The sequence below is a fragment of the Colossoma macropomum genome, unplaced genomic scaffold (genome assembly GCF_904425465.1).
Source record: "Colossoma macropomum unplaced genomic scaffold, Colossoma_macropomum, whole genome shotgun sequence".
Classification (NCBI taxonomy): domain Eukaryota; kingdom Metazoa; phylum Chordata; class Actinopteri; order Characiformes; family Serrasalmidae; genus Colossoma; species Colossoma macropomum.
Genome location: NW_023494786.1, coordinates 10,988,370 through 11,010,324, shown reverse-complemented (window position 1 = coordinate 11,010,324; position 21,955 = coordinate 10,988,370). Strand labels below are relative to the sequence as shown.

Sequence of the window (21,955 nt, the reverse complement as noted above, 5' to 3'; positions counted from 1 at the left end):
ATCAGAAATTGGTTCTATTCATTCTGCATTAATGTGATTCGTTGCGCTCCTATAACATCCTGCTGCGTCCCCGTGCGCTTTGCTAGTCGTGCTGTTCAATTCAAGCGCAGTTCCACAGAGGTGGATTAAGTGTTCACGTTCCAGGAAGCCCGCTCTCTCTCTCATATCTCATCAGCCTGGACCAGAGCTCAGCCTCCGGGCCCACCAGTAATTAATCTTACATCAACCGTCGCCATGGCAACACGCCACTGAGGAGCACTGTGCCACTGCCCTCCAACTGATTGGCATGCTCGCTGCCTCTAACCTCTGGAGAAGACAGTACCTGCCTGAGAGCAGCCTGTCAGACACATCTTCCGAAATGTCATCAGCACTACACAAACAGCATCATGAGAAGAGGCTAATTAATTAAAAAACCTCAGCGTAAAATAAATGGCAACAGGGAGGAAATAAAGGGTGGCGTGTCACTGTGATGACTGCATTGGGGTTAAACTGAACACCATCATCTGCTTGCAAACTCATCCCACAAGCATTGTTCACAAAGCCGTCTCATACTGGCAGAGCTGCAGAAAAAAGCAGCCGCAGAGATGAAGAACATGAGACCGGAGATAAAGGGAGATGCGGTGCACTTGAGTTTAAGGACAGGAAGACTTCTGGAGAGTGAAAAGGAGGGAGGGAGTGGGCAGTTGTCCTTGTCACTTCAGATTAATGACAGGAAGGAGGGTGAAACTTTTAAAATCATTGTTTTAAAGTTTGGCATTCATCATTCTGTGGGCAGCAGAGCTACAGGCAACTCCTAACACTCAGAGGCAGTGTTTTTGAGTCCTGTCACAGTGAATGAGAATCAGAGGGAAGCTGCTTAGTTGTTTTTCCCACCTGCAATCTTTATAAATAATAAATAAAATAAAAAAAAATTTAAATAATCATAATAATAATGGTTCCTAAATGGCTCTTGGCTTTAGTATATAAACGGTTTCTTTCCAAATAGCAATAAAGCCCACTTTCTATTTTTTTTTTTTTCAAGATTATACTGAGAGTGGGCTTTAAACACATATCAATGCTATATTATGATTAATACCACCTTTATTAGAGAAATGAAAATGTGTTCCATTACACACCAACTGTTATTCCTTTAAAAAACTCATTCTACCCAAAATTGTTACAGATATACAGCACTTTGGAATGAAACTCCTTAATGTTTCAGAAAGAACCTTTAATTGCCATGACAAATAAATATTACATCTCTCTGTAATGCTAATGTAGGTAGACCCTGTCGCAATTTCTACATTTTTAGGCCGACAAGTACCACATCGGTGCCTCCCTAAACGAAGGTTCTTTTGGGAAAAAGGATGTGGATCTACAATGGACAGGGGTGTCCAATCTTATCCAGTGCTGGTGGTGGCAGGTGTTCATTCCAACAAAGCAGGAGCTTAAGATTATGTGACCCTTATAAGTCCCACAAGAGGGAAATTTCACCTCCGCATTCTAACCCATCCGTGCAGTGAAACACCACATTCACACTAGTGAATGCACACACGCTATGGGGCAGTGAGCACACTTGCCCGGAGCGGTGGGCCACCCTATCCGCAGCGCCCGGGGAGCAGTTGAGGGTTAGGTGCATTGCTCAAGGGCACTTCAGTCACATACTGTCTGTTCAGGGAATCAAACGGGCGACCTTCTGGTCACAGGGCTGGTTCCCTGACCTCCAGCCCATGACTGCCCCTTGATAAGGTGTTGGAAGACTAAGACCAACCATGAGATAATTAATCAAATGTAACAACTGCTACATAAGGAAACATGACCAGAAAAACTACACAAAGAAAGGGCATTTCTATCGCTATTGTACAGGAATATGGTTCCTTCTACATATGCAGTATTTTTGCAGTGCAGTTTCTGATGATTTGAGATTCTTGAATCTCAACACAACACTAAATTCCACCTACAGCACACTGTTAAAAGCGAACCTGACAGCACTGCACCACAAGCACAAAGGTCATTCCTCACAATCAGTCCAAACCAGCACAGAACATCTGCACTGTCCAAAGCTTCACGGGTGTCTCTGTCTCTCTCTCTGTTGGCACAAGAGAGTGAAGGTTATTTATATTTCATCCCTAGCGCAGCTGTCATTGCGTAATGCTGAAACATGAGCAGAAACATCTGAAAACAATCGGCCCTGGCGGCCCACCCCGAGCGGACAGGAAGTGGAAGGCCTGATCGCTGACGAGCGCTGGGCCTTCCCAAGCTCTCACAGACCCACGTCCACCAACTCGCTGCACGGCAGCAGCTGAAGACCTGTCTGTCTCCTGAAGCTGGTAAAATAATCTCCACAATCCTGTAGGACTATATGGAACCCCACAGAATAGGAGCATGCTGAATTCCCTACGAGACAAGTGTGCCAAAGAGTCTGAGAAGATCAAAGAGCATCGCTGCTGAAAGAAGAAATCTGACTCCGTTAGACAAGCGCCAGTGCTGTGTGCGCCCGGCCAAATCCAGTGACGAAAATGTGCAATCCAACACTGCTGATAAGATCATTAGCTGTAACGTTAGAATACTGCTCATCGCGACATCAAGGACTTGAGCGAACATCAATTTTTAACATTTATATAGAATAACAAACATTGAGGAATTATCTAACAGGATAGTGACGCACAGAGCTTCCCGAGAAATTATTCAAGGGGGTGTGTGAGTGTGTGTGTGTGTGTGTACGTGCAGACGGCTGTGTTAGCTCCAAAAGAGCCGAGAAACAAAATTTTCTTAACCACTTTATTTAGTTCCAAAAGTACAGTAAAGCCCAATTTAAACTAGTTAAAAAGGGGTCCTGTTGATACCTAACGTGAACAAAACGTTTACCCTAGATCTGATGCTCTGGCTGTGCAGGCTGCTTGTGAGGTGCTGAGTACTGTGCAATGACGAGTCAACAGACCCCATCCCATTTTCCCATTTAAAAGAATGGACAGCCTTCCAGAGGTTGTTGCAATTGAATATCTAACGTATGAGTGCTGATCTAAGAACAGCTCTTGGCTTTTACGTTCTGATGAACGTTGTTATAGATCGGCAAGAGCTGAACGTATACCAGCACTCTTACTCAAAGTCTGACACAAGCGGGCCCAGGACAGCCAAAGCAGTCACAACTGCCCACAGTAGCTACAGAAAAAGAAGCTGAGGTACAGATTCCTCAGTTTAGGCTTTAAAGAAATGCAGGATGTAATAGCCATGCACTTCCATCATAAAACTAAGATTCAAAACTACAAAACTTACCAAAACAACCTTAAAACGTATATTCATTTCTAGACATTATTGGCACAAAATTCTCTTAAGAGAAAGATGGCTGTAAAAAGGGGGCACCAAAACAGAACCAAATAAATGTGAAATCAGACAAGCAGAAACACATGAAAATGAGGCAAAGAGAAAAATTGTTGCTGAAGAACGATACATTGCAATGGTCCCATGTTGAGTAGCAGTAGGAGCACAGAGTGAAGATAGCTTGCTGTCTGACCAAAACAAATAAACTAGCATTTCCCATCATCAGCTGCAGAGGCATGAACGCCCGTCGGTGCTCTAAAGTGGTCACGTTCTGGGCTCTACATTTCACCGGAACAGCTGGAAACCAAGGATGGGGGCTAACTTGGGAGCCTGATTTATGAAAGCAGACAGCACATGCAAAGCTGGTCTGCTGGTACAAAATGAGAACGTTACTCAGTAACTGAGGCATTTTCCATTGTCCAGGTCTTCCATCATGTTACAGATAAAGCCCTATATGTGCTGAAGGCTCTGATAAATCAGGTCCCTAGTGCTGCATTTTCCAGTCTTCATCGTCAAGTATCCTGAGAACGCACATTTTAGTGTTTTCCCAGCTCCCAACTCAACAGCTAATTATGAATTTTTTAGTGTGTTTAAAACAGGGTACAAAGGGGAAAACCCAAAAATGACAAGCAGGGACACTTAAAGATCAGGACTGGGAAAACACAGCCCTAGTGCACACTAAGTAGCATGCAACAGATCCAGTGTCACTGTGTTTGAAGCAAAAGATTTACAGCATGACAATGGATGCACCCTTTGATCATTCAATATCACTGACAGTAAATAGGAGCTACACAGACGTTAATACATAACCATTCAAAACCACCAATAAATAAAATGCAACAAGTCTTGCTTTGTCATGGTTGTTCTCTGGAAACCCCATGGAAGATGCTCAGGCCAAGGCGAGAACTGAGGAGAAAAGCAAAGGAATATAAGGTGAATGAAAGAAAAAGAAGGTTCTAAGAGGATTTGTACTAGCAGGGTGGGAAGAGGGACATACCACTTATAGCTTCCTGAGCGAAGTACTTGACGTCCATATCTTGGTCAGTGGCTAACTTCTCCAAAACTGGTTTCACCTCTGCCTGCAGGGCGCTGAAGAACATGACCATAAGGTATGACTGCTGTAAGCTTCAAAAGTGGACACTGATGAGCAAGAAGATATGGATTTACAGTTGACTTACTTGCTGTCTATTACAGGTCCGATTTTCTGTAGGCATTTGGCTACATTGAAGCGCACGTTGGCAACCTGGTCGTTGGACATTTTTAAAACTACAGGCAACATGTGCTTGGTGGTGATCTCCTGCCCACAAGCCTCAGAAAGGGCCTGATGCACAAAAAAAATGAGAACAGTTAAGAAAAAACATCACTGCAGAAAGATGTTAAAATAATACTGACATTGGGGAACTCATGCTGAAAGATCCTGGTCCCAAATGGGCTGAACTTACATTGATGCAAAACAGAGTGGTCATCCTGTGTAAGTAGTTAGGGTCATTAGACATGCCAAGCACTTTAGGCACGATGGTGTTCTGGGCCCACTCTGCTCCAAACTTCTCCACTAGCTTCATCAGGTTGCAGGTGGCCGCCTCCCGGATTGCATAAACTGAGAACAAGGAACAGGCCACCCATGAACGTTTTGATCCGATCTGAAATTCTTCTCTAAGGCAGGAATGCAGCTAAAACTGACAGCAATAATAAAACAACCTTGAAATGTTTTAATGTTTAGTTGCCAGCCATTGTGGGATTTTTTTTGCTAGAGTTCAGTGGTTTCTTTTCCAAGAGGTTTAAGTTTGGTAACCTGAAATTTGATAGAAAGCTAAAACTAAAGCACAGAGGACACACAGCCTCCCTCGACAATGCATTACAATGGCAAGAAAATGTAGTCTCGCAGGGCCAGACTCAATCTTGTAATTAAAATACATATTTTGGGACAACTTTTGGGGATAAACCTTTGGAGCTCAATTGCTTCAAAATCTGTAGATAACAAGGATGCTCCCCCTCTAAAACCAATGCCAACATTCCTCTAGTTCATGCTCTTTTAAAATTCGGAGTAATGGATTACACAAGCAAAACAAGCTAGCCAGTGACACACTACCGTTAACTAACGAAATGGTTTTTCTCTCATAAGATGGAAAGCTAATTTTCACGCATGTAATGTGCTCTATACACACACGTGATATACAACTACATGCCTAATTACAGTTTTGGAGGATGTTCAAGCCATGCCAACTTACATTACATGCACGGTCTACTGTCCAACAAATAAGCCTGTCAATGTTGACACGTGTACTATCAGTCCACTACTTTGATTTCCGCCCTCAAGAAGTGCTGGGATGGTTCCCACCCTAATAAGTCTAGAGTCCCATCCACATTTAACCCAAACTTTCTCATGGATGTTCCCAGATGTTCCCATTATGAGATCATGTCTGGCCACATGAGACTAGAAACAACATATAGATGGCATGTCACTTTTCTTTTCCCATACAGACACAAATCAAAATCTTGAAAACATTAATATTGAAAAAAAAAGAAACTCCTAAGCTTTAAAAAGAGCTACACTTAAAGTAGTCCATCTTGCTGAAACTACTCAGACACTCTACTCCCCCACAGGAAAAAACACACAGCTAACATCACACAATGTGAGTGTGTGCTAGTTAAAGCTAGATTTGTGTTATTGGAATAGATCAGATCTGATATCAGATATCCGAGCAGGAGGAAATGCTGGATATCAGCTCAATAACGATATCAACACACCATTTCTAAATGTTATTTCATGGCTCCAAAACTGTGCATGTGCTGTTTACGTAGGGTGAGATATTTGATACAATGAAAACATGCAAAGGAAAAGAGGGAAAAAAAAAAAAAAGATGCTAACAATTGCAGAATGAACAGAAAACTGCAGCTCTGGTGTGCTTATGTAAAACACCTGGCCTGCTGCAAGAGGGATGGACAGGAAGGTTCCAGTGATGTAACCCACCTGGCCCTTTGTTTGAGTGTGTGTGGTGCATCTGTATGCGCTCAGTGAAAACCTCTACAGAAAGACCTCTACAGCTTGCAGATTTGCAATTAAAACATCTGGATAATCAAAACCAGACTAATTAATTCACCTAATCCAGTACATCTAAATGAACAGCTTATAACATTAACTTCGAATATGAAGACCAACTAAAGTATTAATCCCAGTTACTAGTGATTCAGATGCGAATGAACTAGAATCAGAAATAAGTGAAGCAAAAATAACTGGCAGCACTTGGAGGAACAAAAAGCGTATCCACCAAAGTCAAATCCTATTTCCACATCCAGCCCAGGAGCAAAAAAAAGCAGAGACATGCATCCAGGGCTCTGAGACCTAGTGTGTGAAATGGAAGTGATGGAGACACGGTGGATCATCAAAGCTGCTGAAGCAGAGAAGCTGGGCCAGGCCACTGAGCTGACCTACATTCTGAGCAGAGGCGATAGTGAGCAGGCTTTCCTGTGAGCAGACCACACAGCAGCCAGAAAAGCAATTAGAAGAAGAGAGTGAAGAAGTGTGAGAGGGAGAACTGAAAAGAAATAAAAAAAAACAAAAAAACAAAAGAATAACTGAATGAACAAAAGAGCAAATAGCAAATAGTGAGACAGGGCAAAAGGAAAGGAGAGAGCAGCGTTTATAATAGGAAAAAAGACTGAGTGAGGAAAGGGGCAGAGCACTAAGGCATTTCCTGGGTGCTGCTGGATTCTTATCAGAGCCTCGTCATTAGCAGAGAGGAGAGCGGGAGCTGCCGTGAAGCACGTCTCCCTCTCTCTCTCTCCCCCACTTTGGCAGAGCAGTGGAAAAGGGAGGGGCCAAGCAGAAGAAACAGCAGCTCCTGTCGGTAATCCTAGCAGCTGCAATGTGATAAGTATGCTAGTGTGCAAGCAACGTGTCTGCTGGAGCTTTGGATAGTGAGAGGTGAGAAAACTTACCATGGTCTACCAGCCATGCCATGCACAGGGAGTTCAACTTCTCATCAAAGAACTCCACTCCCTATGAAGACATGAGAGAAAGAAAAAATATTCCTCACACTAATCAACTCGTGAGAAACCAAATAATGAAAATGAGAAGAAAAAGTGCTTTGCTATTATGCCATGTTCTTCCCTAAGTTTTACATAATAATCTGCTTCTGTTGGTGACAACAATGATGACCAATAAGCCAGTAATAAGAAGTGGAATACAGTGATACAGTGAAACAATGCTTAGTCCACTTAGTCCACAGAACAGATACAAAAAAAATTAAAAAGAAAGAGCCAAACTCACCAGCTGGCCTGCCAGCAACGGCATGTACTCAATGATGGCCAAGCGTACCCTCCATTTGGCATCCTCTGCCAACTCCACTATGGCAGGCAGCAAGGACTGAGAGAGCTGGCGGATGCCTATCACCTCGTTCACACAGTCCAGGTTGGAGATGATGTTCAGACGCACCTCAGGACACTGCAGGAACATACATAAAACTTCCTTACCTTTCCCACCAAACTCAGGACAAACCTTTATTATTTTACCAACACATATATGCAAATGTCATTCTAGAAGGGCACACGAGAAATTTTAGACATGGAGTCAAACAACATCAGTTATAAAATTTCTAAAATACTTTTTAAAAATCCTGTACATGTGCAACAATTCATTATTTAGCTTCAAATGCACAAAGATTTAATTTGTCTTGTATTCTAAACAACAGAAGATACTAGAAGCTAAAGCCCCATTACTTGTTTCATCTTATATCCAAGACCTTTAAAGCATTCTACTTTTTGGCAAGTGTGACATGTGCAGTCTTTTAAACAAAACCAAAGAGGATTTAAAATTTCCTTATAAGGTCCCTTGAAGACTCCCTACTCCGGATATTGTTACAGCTCGTACATGTATGTTGCCAGACATTTGATGACTTGCTGCCAAACGTGCTATTGTGATGAGTGACTCGAACCCAAACATCACGCTCGTTAGCCAAACACAGGATCGGCCAAAAGAGGCCAATGGAAACATACTGCAGGACAGAATTTGCCAGAATCCAGGTCTAAACATTTTCAGACCAAATGTTTGACATTCAAGAGGACACCAATAAAACAGAAAAACACAAACACAGGAGGCAGGCTTTTGGAAACTGCCTCGTCTGAACGCTTCGATCTTGGCAGGCGATCGCGCTCAAGGCAGGATCAAAGGTCAATACAGTTAGAAAACAAATGTGGAGGGGGGAATAGGGTTCATTCTGTGAAATATATCTTAAGGGTAACAAATTCTATTTGGTGTGCAAAGTGAACAGAGATAGTGCTCAAATTGTGATACCTACAAAATCTAATTTTGCTAACAGAGTCTTAATAGACTGGGAGGTAATTAAGGGTACATCAATCAAGGGCTCTAGGGAGGATAATAATCATCAGAACCTCCCACAGGCTCAGGCACAAGGTGACACTAAACCTGCCTATTCACATCATCTCAAAGCAAAACTACAGCAGAGACTAATGTACATGCATGGTCCAACAACAGAGGGTGTTATAACGAGAAAGAGGGGAAGAGAGAGAGGGGGAGAGAGAGAGAGAGAAAAATGGGCAAAGGGCCAGGTGTTTTACCTCGTCCTTCAGCTGGACCAGGAAGAGGGGGAGCAGATGCTCCACAGTGTTGTCCTTGCCCAGGATGGTGGAGAGGCCCATGATGACAGAGGCCAGGGCAGACTTCACATGCTGATTTGTGTCGGACACCAACTCCTGTTGGGGAAGAAAATCAGCCAATTCATTCTCGAGTGTTTCTAATCAGAGACAAGGTAATTATCTTCATCTTCCAGTTAAAAAGAACACAGCCTGAGAGAGCACTCCACAACATTTCATTAGTAGTCATCTTTGTAACGTTACTTGGAAAAGATTTGAGAGCCAGACTGGACACAAGAGAAAACAAACATTTACAATTATTTCCACACCAACATATAAGCAACCATTAGCAGTGTTCTGGGGGAATGAGTCGTGTACTTCTCATGTTTCACTGAACAGCTTAGAGGCTATATTCGATTGCTGATCAGGTTTGTTGACAAGGTAAGCTTAGAACCGTTTGAAGTCAGAATGAATCACCCTTACATAAGCGAGCTAATGGATATCAAACATTGGGCAGTGGAGTCCTTAGGCAGGCTGCAAACCAAAACACATTCCATAGCTCCAGAAAATGCACCAATGCCTATGGTCCTATTTTAAAGATGTATTTTAGTATAAAACCACAAAAGTTGGGATGCTATGAAAATGTAAATAAAAACAGAATGCACTGATGTGCAAATCATGTATACTCTATATTTAATTGAAAATACTACAGACAACATATCAAATGTTGAAACTGAAAAATTTTATTATATGCCCATTTATCAACATATCAAATGCTGAAACTGAAAATTTTTATTATGTGCCCATTTTGAATTTGATGCCAGCAACACGTTCCAAAAAAGTTGTGATAGGGTCATGTTTACCACTGTGTTGCATCACCTCTTCTCTTAACAACACGAAGCATTTGGGAACTGTGGAGACCAACTGCTGTAGTGTTAAAAGAGAAGTGTTTTCCCATTCCTGTTTGATACAGGATTTCAGCTGCTGAACAGTTCGGGCTCTCTTTTGTCGTATTTTATGTTTCATAATATACCAAATGTTTTCAATGGGTGACAGGTCTGGACTGCAGGCAGGCCAGTTTAGCACCCGGACCCAGGAATTGCCTACTACAGAGCCATGCTGCTGTAATACACGCAGAATGTGGTTTGGCACCGTCTTGCTGAAATAAGCAAGTCCTTTCCTGAAAGAGCCGTCATCTGGATGGCAGCATATGTTGCTCCAAAACCTGTATATATCATTCAGCATTAATGGTGCTTTCACATATGTGCACGTTACCCATATCATGTGCACTAATGCACCCCCATACCATCACCAACGCTCGCTTTTGAACTGTACAGTATTAACAAGTCAGACAGTCTCTCTTCTCTTGAGTCCGGAGGACGTGGCATCTGTGATTTCCAAAAAGAATTTGATTTCTTCTTCCACTTCCACTTTTTGGGTTCAGTCAGGGCCCAAAGAAGGCGGCGGCATTTCTAAATCCTGTATGGTTTCTTCTTTGCCTGGCAGAGCTTTAACTTGCATATGTGGATGCAGCGACAAAGCAGTGATTTCCACTTTAGAATCGCATCTGTTTTTAAAGCAGTGCCGCCTGAAGGCTTTCAATGATATTATGCACCATAAATGATGAAATCCCCAAGTTCTTTGTTATTTTACATAAAGAAACGTTATTCTTGAATTTGCCTGCATAGTCTTTCACAGAGTGGTGAATTTCCCCCTCCCACTCTTCTCAAAGACTCAGCCTCTCTGTGGTGCGCTTTTTATAACCAATTGTGTTACTGACCTGTTGCCAATTAACTTAGTTAGGTTTTGGTTGCCCCTGTCCCAACTTTTGGAAACATGTTGCTGGCATCAAGTTCAAAATGTGCATGTATTTTATCTTAAAAAACATTTTAGTTTCAGCATTGGTTATATAGTGTTCTATACTTCTATAGTTGTCATTTTCATATTTTTGTCCATCAGTGTTCTGGCACTACATCAGCCAGTAAACATCACACAAATATGTCATAGAGCCACTTGGAATCCCTACAGCAGTCAACCATTCCTGACAACCAGCCATGCCACTGACCTATAGGCTAATAAAAAAAAAAATACCCATGAAGGGGCAAACGCTAAAGCACTTGGCTAGCAGAGTAGCTAGGACAATCACCTTACACACGGAAAACAACGGTTCAAATTTTGCATGAGCTGACAATGGCATGGTCAATTACTGGTAGTTACCATTTATCACGATCAATTTTAATGTCTGAGAACACACCGTTCATGGCTTTAAGAGGCCCTAAAGTAATTATGTTTATCTTGCAATCTGTTTTTTTTGTTTTTACATGTAAGTTTAGCCCATGTGCACAATCAGCTCTGATATGTTGTCTGGCTTTAGAATAAAACAAAAAAAAGACAGCACATAGCTACAGTATCAGTAGCCTTCAGGCAACTTCACATGGTTAAACTTTCACCGTTTTATTATTTTAACCAAAAGCAATTAATAGGCAGTAAACACATTATTTATTAAACCTACAGTAAAACTACCAAACCATACTAAAAACAAAGTTGGCTTTCTGACTAGAAAGCATGTTTACTTCCTCTGGTTTAAGCGGCAAGGGCAGATAACATGGTGTGACCAGATAAGCTGCCGTGCTGGTTAGTGGAGAAAGGTGCTGCGGATAACATTTAAGATGACCCTCAGTCACGATCAAAAGATGGTACATGCTCATGACAATCACAAACCTAGTTCAATTTCCGTATCCTACTTTGCTTGTTGTCCTAGTCATCTGACAAGAAATTTCTGTCGGTTGAATAATCCATGCCCTTCATTGTTTACAATGATTTGCACACAGTTCAAAAAGTTACATGACTGCAGAAAGACATTTTGCATCTAAGCAGTAAGAAGATCACATATCAGAATGGGGGTTTTCCCTATTACAACAACTGGGAAAACATCCTTTAAACTACAGGGACATTACTGCAGGAGACAAGTACACCTTTTACTATATCTTCTGTCAGGTATCACTAGACACTATAATGAAAAATGCTTAATTATCTCTGCCACAGAACAGCAGTCACAGTGAGGAAGTCTTAGTAGACTAATTAGTATCTGCCTTCGTGACATCAATTATGCTTGATTGGGCATGCATGGCTTGGTGAACCCAGCGACCTTCCTTCTGAATATGCTGATTTTGGTTTAGGACATAACCTAAAGACCCAAAGCAAAAAACACACTCTGCATGAAAACAACTCTACATTCTAGCCTTCCCTTCCCTAAAATGTAACATAATTTGACAATCACTAAATTATAATTGTCTTAATATGATTAACTTTTAAGAAATAATAATAAAAGTAAAACTGCACTGAAAAAACACAGCAGTGAAAGAAAACCGAGCAGTTCACCATAACTTTAGTTGTTTCTTTATTTTTCCACTGTCTGAAAGATAAGGCAGGCGGTATAATGTATTAAAGTACTGAATAAGCTGATCCCAGCCTGAGAACGAATGAATTGGTAGTCTCAACTTGGAAATAAACAACTACAAAATGTAGTTACAACAGTGACCCCTGCTGCTCATGGGCTCCTGGGAGACTAAACACTTCTCTGACTGAACTTTCAAGAGTGAGTGACCTGAAAGCAGTAAGATGACTGACCTCTAAGCATGCAGATGTAAAAGGGGGAGGGGAAGTACACAGTAAACATGGAAAAACTTCTACTGGCCATGAACAGAAAAGGGAAATGATAACCTAACGAACTCCAGAAAACTACAGCTTGAAAGGTAACAAAACAGAAAAAAGAACAATGACTGCATGAAACGCAAACATCTTGATAGTATTTAACTCAATGACTACTTACTCTGCTCTGTGCAGGACATGAAAATAAATAAAATCAGTCATATACAAGACTTGCAAATATCACGTTGTCACTGCGCTATGTATTAGTGTGACGGGTGAGAATCTGACTCAGAGTAAGCCCACCAGACAGCATTTAAAACTTTGTTAAAGTGCTTCTTTGCAAACTGTGGCATTCTCTGAGAACTTTTACTGTTGCACTAACTTTGAGTTTCAGCCTCAAACCACCTTTTAAAGTTATTATTCCTGCTATGTAATAATCTGTAGTAGGGGTATAACGATTCTGAAACCAAGATTGAAACTATGATACAAATGTCCATGGTCCTGTGTTGTGGTTCCGTCTTTCGGACTCCCTGCCACACCACCAACCCCAACCCGCTGCTAGTTGAGCTCTCATTATGTTACTAATGTAACAAAACTTACTTTTCCATGTCACAATCGACACTATAACAAATCACAAATGCACCCCTCAGCCTTATCGGTTTGACAGCATTCGCAATTTTGTATTCTTTGTGTTTTGTTCTCTCACTAAAATCTCCAACAAGCATTACACAAACATCACAAATCCTGGAAATCTCAACAGATCCTGACCGCTAGCCACTGATCCTGAGACCAATGAATACATAAGTGGTGCCAGCCATCATTAGTGATATAGCATTCACTACAAATGGCCGTCAAGCCATTTTCACTGTTAGCGGAATCATTCAGTTGAATAATATCAGACAGCCCACCCCCAAGTACCCACCCCCAAGTACTTGTCTTTTGAAAATTGTTATGTACTGTAAGGGAAATCTGTCATTTTGCTGCCTTACTGTATCCAGCCTTGGAGCAGCACTTTCACCATCAGAGCAACACGGTCTGAGGCAGTGGGGGTTTTAAGTGCTTTGCCCAAGGGCACAACCACGTATACCAAATCAATCCTGCGATTTGAACCTTCTCCCTTCTGGTTGCTGGCTCACCTCTCCTACCACTAGGCTACCGATTACTGTGGCACTGCTGCAAGAGCAGAGTAGCCACGTTTACAACAAATGTAGCAAGGACTACATTGTTCATAGCTGGAGTGCTCACACACACTGTATCTCAGGCTGCCCCAACATATGCATTCAAATACTATAAGCCATTAAAGCACATTACCTTGACACAAGGCAGAACATGGGTCATGATTATGGTCTCCCTGCTGTCTTCTGGCAAATTTTCACAGAACTCTGGTGTAGAAGTAAAAAAAGAAAAAAGGTCATGAAAGACAAATACGTGCCAAACTCTGTTTCACTTATTTCTTTACTTCAGTTTAATAAGTTATAAACTGATTCCCTCTCTTACCTTTGACTTTATTTGCTGCTGCAGCCCGCACCTCTGCCTCACAATCTTTCAGCAAGTTCTGAAATGCTGGGACCAGATCGTTCTTGGTGATCTCTGGGCCAACTGCTTTTTGCAACTTTGAAGAAGGAAAAAAAAGGAACCACAGAAATTATTTCCAAAATTCAACCAACAAATCTACACATCTTTGTACATGACCATTTTCTAGCCTCTCTTTTTCATAAATACATGAGAGCTAATTGGCTGTGTAGCATTGTCCCTCATTCAAAAAGTAGCTCAGGTTGAAACGTTCCTTATGACTTCAGTGCAAACGGGCAGGTCTAAACTGTAGCCAGACGTATGACATCACAAAAACAATTTACTCAAAATGGGGTGTTTTGCAGCTTAGTTTCCATATATATTCCGTCGACTGCAGATTAAATGAGTGTTCAAACTTTAGCAAATGTTCACATATTACTTCAAACCTTCATTTAAAAGAAAAAGTGAGGAAAATTCACTTTTCCATGATACAGGCCCTTTAATTCTCAGTTGTTAGTTGTTAATAAAATCAACAAGTTTTAAAAACCTACCTCTGAGAACTTGTCCGCCACCATGTAGCGCACCCTCCAGGACTTGTCCTCAGCTGCCTGGCGCAGGGTTGGCATCACCAGAGTCTCCAGGTCCTCCTGGGGCAGCAGCGTGGCGATGCTGACACAAGCTTCTACTGCCAGTAGTCGCACAGAGTCCTGAAGAATAGCAGCGAACACTACATAAACAAACTTTTACCTACAAGAGTGGTTTATGGCAGTGCTTAGAAGCACATGAGTATGTGTACCTGCTCGTCAGAGGCCAGTGCTGTAAAAAGTGGAATGATGTCACTTTTGACATAATCTAGCTCCAGCACTTTGGCAAACTCGCCCAGTTTAGAGGCAGCAGCACGTCGCACCATCGGAGTTTCATCTGAGCAAAGGGTACGGAAGTGCCTGCAAAGAACATCATACATCAGTACCTCAGTATACAATGCAGTAGTCATCTGGGAGTTACTACCATAACTACTAGCAGTTCAACAATACACAATCCCAGGTTCAACATGATTTTCGATTCTGAGGTCAAGATTCAAACTGATTTTCAATATTTCATGTGCTAATGTCTCCTACAGATCTTTTAACTAAATACTACTCAAATTTGCTTGTCTCAGATAGATAAAAGTTCCAAAGAACTTTCAGTGCCTGACACAGAAGCCCTCTAACAAAACAAGTCCCAAAATATGCAATTCCTAGAATTTATAAGTGATAGCTATTTGAGTGTAGGTGAATGTATAGCATAAGCCCCCCCCACCTTGACAGGATGCACCCAGATGCTTAGTTTTGATCAGTGGTTTCCACAAACAATGGTAAACAACAGAACCTGAGAAAAGACCACTGCATGCATTGGCAATACAATTTTAGTACATTCCAGTACCCTTTTAGTACACACATTTTTGTTAATCTCATATTGAAGCTGTTACACCCTTGGTAACCATGATTTCAGTAGTACTTACTGACGGATCTCAGCCTTGACGGTGCTGGAAACGCGTGGATAGCATACGCTAAACAGGCCACAGGCAGATGTGCGGGAGGTAAACCAGTCACCGCTGGCCAACCGCTTCACCAGGGGCTCGAAGTGCACCTCCAGATCCACAGGAGAATGCTCCTGTGAGATTTTCCGCAGAGACTCCACAGCTTTGTCCCGCACTACCGTCTCCTCCACAGTGGCCAGACTCTCCAAAGGTGGCTGGGGACATGAGGGCAGAAAATGTGAATGCATATACAGTGAGCATCACACTGGAATAAAAATGCATACTGGCAGCTAAGCTTTCATAAAACAACGCCACTTGTTGTTTTAGATGACAAGAAGTCATATTAGAATCACAGGACATGTCTTGGGAACTGCAAAACCATCCGCTTGCACCATGTCTGTTCACACCAACAGCGGTTTGGGTTATGGGTTTGTTTTTTTTTTTTTCTTCAAGTCTGCTTCCCAGTTTGTGCAAGGGGTTCTATTTGCCAGTGAAAGTACACCTAGTCAAGTGAGTCGTGACAGTTTCCTGTGATGTTTAAAAACACTACTTAAGCACTGACTGCACCTGCTTGGGGAAAATCTTTAGCCTCCTAAATGTGAGTGAGGAAGTGAGTGTGTTATAAATTAATTAATGGATTTATAAAGTTAATTTATGATCACAGCATTTCTTGCTGTTACTGAATGTTATTTCAGCAGCTTCAAGAAAAAGAATACAAAGTGCAATTTCTCTCTTGCTTATCATTTTTTCCCTATACATACATTCTTACAGCAACAATAAGTAAAAACGTAAAAATCTGAATCAAAAAATAAACCATAAAAAAAAAATGAGTTTACGAAAAGATAAAACTTTCATAGCTCCCTATAATCACAAAAAATATTAAGCAGTAGTGGGAGGCATGGGCAAAAAGTTATGTCACAGTATAATTAAGATTACTGATGATTTTGGCATTAATCATGGTATAGTGTATTTATGTATATTTTTAAAATAAACCCACTTTTGGTCGCTTAGGTAAACCTTTTTTGCAGATTAACAATAATGTATTATTCCGATGTCCCTTTACCACATTTAAAAACTGAAGTTAGTCTAAAATATTTTTTTGGCTAAACAGTTAAAACAGAAATGAACTGAAGTCAACTTCTAATTCGCCAGCTCCTTGTTCGAATTTTCCTGTTCCATCTTAAATGGTGCAGCAGTTACCGGTATAACGGTAATGACAAAACTAATACTTTAAGAAGAATTTCAACCGATGTACAAAACAAACCGGTATATCACCCACTACTAATATAAGGTACGCAAAATACATTGTCCACTAGAAATGTGTGCAGCAAAACAATAACAAACTGGATTTAAAAACAGAAACATAATAATAAAGTCTTACCAAGAGACAGTGCACATACTCCGGCCCTCCGACCAGCACGGTAAAGTTACCCAGCTGCTCAGCCAGAGCGAGAAGCACCTCATCCTCATCATAAATAGTGTCTGCATAAGAAGAGAGAGGAAAGCTTAAAGCACTCAAAACTACATTTAACTGCTCAGATCAATTTTAATTTTAAAGGCTTGACAGCTCGAAACTAAAATACAAATGTAGAAGCTCTCATTACTTCATGATCTGTAGATGACTGTGGCAAAATGTGGTCAGTCAGCTGCAATTAGGGGTGCGGGAAAAAATAGATTCTTAGATGCATCACGATGTGGACGTGCACGATTCTGAATCGATTCATTCAATGTCAAAAATAGATTTTCTAAATATTTAATTTATAACGTAATGTTGACGGAACGCAACGGGCGGAACTTGGAAGTTCGGAAGTGCAGCACCCAGACAGTCTGTGACGGCACAATAACATAAACGAAAACGCAGATTTACTCTGCTCTGCTTTAAGCTTCAGCTATAGCCACTTTTCTTCCATCTCCGCCAGAAAACTTTTCCTCAAAAGTTGAATAGTTTCTTGTAAAATGTCTCTCAGCTTTCGGCTGTTTTACGAGGCTGAAGTTGCTTCTCATTCGCCAGCTTCTTGCTGAACTTTCCCGTTCCACCTTAAATTCTGCCTGAGGCGCCGAAGGTAAATGCAGCACTATTTAAGGTGGAACGGGAAAATTAGTAAGAAAAGTGACTTCATCTTCGCAACTTTTTAGTGTTTGACAGTCTCTTGTTGCAGATTTAACGTATCAGGAAACCAACTACGTTGCTTATAAACACGAATAAGTCCATTCATTTCCAAATGTTCGTCTGTCTTTTTCTTTTCCTTTTTCATTCGCTACTAGCTCGGCAAAACCTCGTTGCTAGATGACCTGCAGTCTGCACGCCAATTCTCAGTCGTTGAGAAACAGGGCTTTCGCGCTATGCTGCACACGCCCCGTCCCGAAGATATTTTATTTTACTGACACAGTGATCTCCCCCCCCCCGGCTCTTCCACGAGACCAAAACCGAAGTTATAAAATCACTAAAGAAAACGGGCAGGACGACTATAATGTGCTGCGTGGTCCTCCATCACCACTGGATCTTATTTCACCCTAACAGCGCATTTTATCACAGATGAGTGGCAGCAGCGTCTCCAAACAAGAGCAGTAAATGAGAGCGTTCTAGTTCACTTGCCTCATCACTTCCATTTGTTTTGTTAATAAAAGATATTGGACATAAATGCATTATGGATCATTACAAATACTTAGCTTTAAAAGTACCAACTCTTCAGACAGTAAGAAAACAGAAATCATGTATAGAAAAAAAGATGCATCGATAATCGTTTTATAATCGCATTGCAGCCCTCTGAATCGTAACCGAATCGAATCGTGAGGTGCCTAGAGATCCCCAACACTAGCTGCAATGAACTAAAATTTCAAAGGAGTGAGTGAAACACGACAGGGCTGTATTTCTTTACATTAGTTTTCAGGAATCCTGGTCCTGCAGAACCCTTTTAGTATACGCCTTACTGTTTTAGAACTGTTTTAGCGCCAAGCCAGTTAGCTGTAGTTTTAGCTTATATTTAGAGGCAACCTATGTTACTCATTCAACACGAAAACTACTGATATTCTTCAGCTTTTATTGAACAATACATTTTATTTCAACTGTATTCCTCGGCTTGCTTGCCGCAAAATTTGCACTACTAAGTTTTAGCTCTTATCAGAGCTATCATATAAAAGCGTAAGCCTCCGAACACACATTAATTTCAGTCCAAGTACTTTTTTCCCCCCAGTAACTACGGAACTACGGATTGTTGTATTTTTCTATTTGTATATATGCCTGTAGATAGGATTTTTTTTTTCTATTTATTCTTCCTGTTATATTGTTTACATCCTCATTAGTCCTGTGTTGTGTGACTGCTACTGGCTGCTAAATTTCCTTTGAGATCAATAAGTTATCTATCTATCTATCTATCTATCTATCTATCTATCTATCTATCACCGGATATCCATCCATCAAGTCTTGCAGACACTCACATATCAAAACTTGTCAGAATGCACATCCTTGGTTGGGGGTTTAACTCTGCGTTGTGTGTGTATTTAGTATCACCATTAAACACTAAAACCTCTTCTTACTTTAATATGCCAGCGTTGCTGTCTCTTCACAAGATCACACAAACCCAGAGGCAGCCGTTATGTGGAGCACTTTGTTTTACTTTCTAAGTTCTGAAAGACTGTGGCTGTGTATGTACAATAAAGGTTCTTGTACCATAAAGCAAAATGCAAAGCAAACTGGGGCCATTTTGTTTTCACAATGCATAAATCAACTGGACCAGAAATCAACCACAAACGAAACATACTGAGTTTGGATTATTTTGGGACTGTTTAGTTCATTTGATGTGCTCACACATGCACAGAAAACCTTAACTCAGAGGTCTGAAACATTAAAATGGTCAAAATGTGAAAATGCCCTTAGAGAGTAGTTCTCAAATATGATCAAGGGGAACCACTGCCCTGTATGTTGCTGTGTGGCAGTGGTAGTCCAGGACCATGACTGAAAATCATCATCTTATCATCACAACTGCTCAAGGAACAAATTTTACATTATGCAGACAAAGAGGACCAAAATGTTTTAACTAGATATCTCAACACACTTAAAGGGATGATTCCTGAACAACAGACATACCAGTGAGGAATGGTATGAGCTCCGTGCGTGTCCTCTCCACGCCCAGGGCCAAGGCAATAGTTGACAGCTTTTTGATGCTGTTCAGTCGTAACTGCAGATACAAAGAAGTAGAGTATTTCAGCTTAGATTCAGCTGTTATCTTACATTTACAAGTACAAGAACTCATGTTAATTTGTCCCAATACTTAAGCAACCATGCACACATTACAAAACTGTATTAACTGTATTAAAAACACAGTATTAAATGTCCTGTCTTTAATTCCAAGTGAGTTGACAGCTTATGGAATTTCAGAACCCGAACGCCCTGAAGGAATAACGTACTGTGAGAAGATCCAGATTTCACTCCAGACTCCATGTAAGAGACTTTATATTACTATTTAGAAAAGTAGTCTTTGTAGCGCTACACTGACCGGAAAAAAAATGGAAAAGAGAAGAGGACAGGTTTCTTCCTTAGCCCTTCTTCAGATATTACACACATGCCTAAGTACTAGACTGTAATTGTTCTGCCACTTTTAACTTATCCTAATGTGCAGCTCGAGTGCACATTTGTCTTAGACGTCTTTGCAGCTACATCTTCACAGCTCGACATTCTTGATCTTAAATATAATAATTTCTATCATAGTCATTATTATAACTATTATAACAAGAAGAATCCGTTCTTGTTATTATTATCACTATTAACTACTATTATTTCTATGTACACCCGTCGGCTGGACCCCAACAACTACATCTGACTGCCTGGTTTGCTAGCTGGGTTAGCTTAGCGGGATGGTCAGCCAGTAAACGAATAAACTAGCCAGCCTACGGACACGACTTTAAACACAAAAAAACAGAAAGCTCAGACGAAATATACGTCGTAGTGAACTCACTGCCGAGGTACAAAAAGAGTTATATTTCACAGAGTAACAGTTTCTCCGTTGCGGAAAACAGGCCGACGCCTCCTCCCCTACAACACTGTGTAACTAGCATTAGCCGAAATTAGCATCAGAGCTGTTTCGGACTGTGAAGACGGGCTCTCTGCTTCACAGTTCACCGCTCTGAACGGACAATAGCACCTCAGATGTTATCAGAAGAGACTACAAATGAGCTTATAGTTCACCTGAACGTCTTCATTCCTTAACTCGTCGATTAAAACCGCAATAGGGTAAAGAGAATCGTCTCCCTCCGCTCCGGCCATTTCGGCTTCCAGACTGTTTCCGGCTACACTGCGCAGCTTCTAAACGGCGCTGGAGGAAAAAACACCCACCAAGTTAAAAGCGTTTCTTCAGCATAAATGAAAATGACTTCTAAAAAATAATGAAAATTTTAACTAAGAATATAATTCTTTATTGAATTATAATTATGATAATAAAAATATAGTACATGTATTTATAATATTTAAAAATATTCTACCTTTCTACTGACCGCAACACACTGTTTATTGTCAATGTTTACTTAAAAGAAGAAAAATAAATTGAAATTATAAGAAGAAAATTATTAATAGAATATCTTTCAGTGTCTTTACATATGTTCATTGTGTACTTGTTTTTTTTTTACTAATACCAACAAACCACTATGACATGATCCCAAGTTAATAATTTGCTTTCCTTTAAATATTTAAAAACATTTTTAGTGAAATGGACCAAAGTTAAGGCTTCACTTGGGCCTAAACTACTTAACTAATGATGAAAAATTCAAAACACGTAAGTTCAAAAATATTCTTCAATTGATTTTTATGATATAATTAAGGGCTAAGGGCTTTGTTCACACAGCAGGACGAATTGGACAGATACATGTGACAATATCCAGTTTCTGTAGTCAGCTTTTACCACATTTGCATAGTCGTTAGAACGCACATGTGAGTATGCTGACTAGGGAGGGACGAAACTTGGATAACCAGTTATAACTAAAAATATAACCAGCTAAAAAAAGGATCAAGACATATTTTACAGCAGTGTTGCACTTTTTACCAACTTTAACATGAACAAAACATGGCTAGAGTAGGCTGAGCGGGTCAACAGGCTAACAGGTTCATCCAGTAATATTCAGAGACACGCTTTCAAATTTCAGATCTTTACTGAAGCGGTCAATGCAACATACCAAGTGACAAGGACGCACAGTGTCACTGATGCGAAACACTGCTCTTATGAAGCATCAAAAGATTTTTGACTGCTAATTGTGCCCCTTGTAGATAAGTGAGTGAGTTACAAGACAGTTCCATGAGGTGGTTTGCACCTAAAAAACATTACCTGAAAGTCTGTTATAAGATTCAGAAGCTAGCAGAAATTAGCATAGTCATAGTAGTAATAATCACAT

The 21,955-nt window shown here is 40.8% G+C and overlaps 1 protein-coding gene across 1 annotated transcript; it reads right to left on the bottom strand.

Annotated features, from left to right (window-relative positions):
• Positions 1-3,262: 3,262 nt before the first annotated feature.
• Positions 3,263-20,871, bottom strand: ppp2r1bb (protein phosphatase 2, regulatory subunit A, beta b). Its single transcript, XM_036560755.1, has 15 exons — positions 20,760-20,871; positions 19,662-19,752; positions 16,956-17,056; positions 15,557-15,789; positions 14,852-14,999; positions 14,607-14,762; positions 14,041-14,155; positions 13,855-13,925; positions 8,878-9,012; positions 7,571-7,744; positions 7,240-7,300; positions 4,743-4,897; positions 4,479-4,621; positions 4,298-4,389; positions 3,263-4,206 (listed from the first exon to the last, which is right to left on the bottom strand). The coding sequence occupies exons 1-15, from the start codon at positions 20,835-20,837 to the stop codon at positions 4,190-4,192; spliced, it is 1,770 nt and encodes a 589-aa protein (XP_036416648.1). The 5' UTR covers positions 20,838-20,871; the 3' UTR covers positions 3,263-4,189.
• Between the last annotated feature and the right edge of the window lie 1,084 nt (positions 20,872-21,955).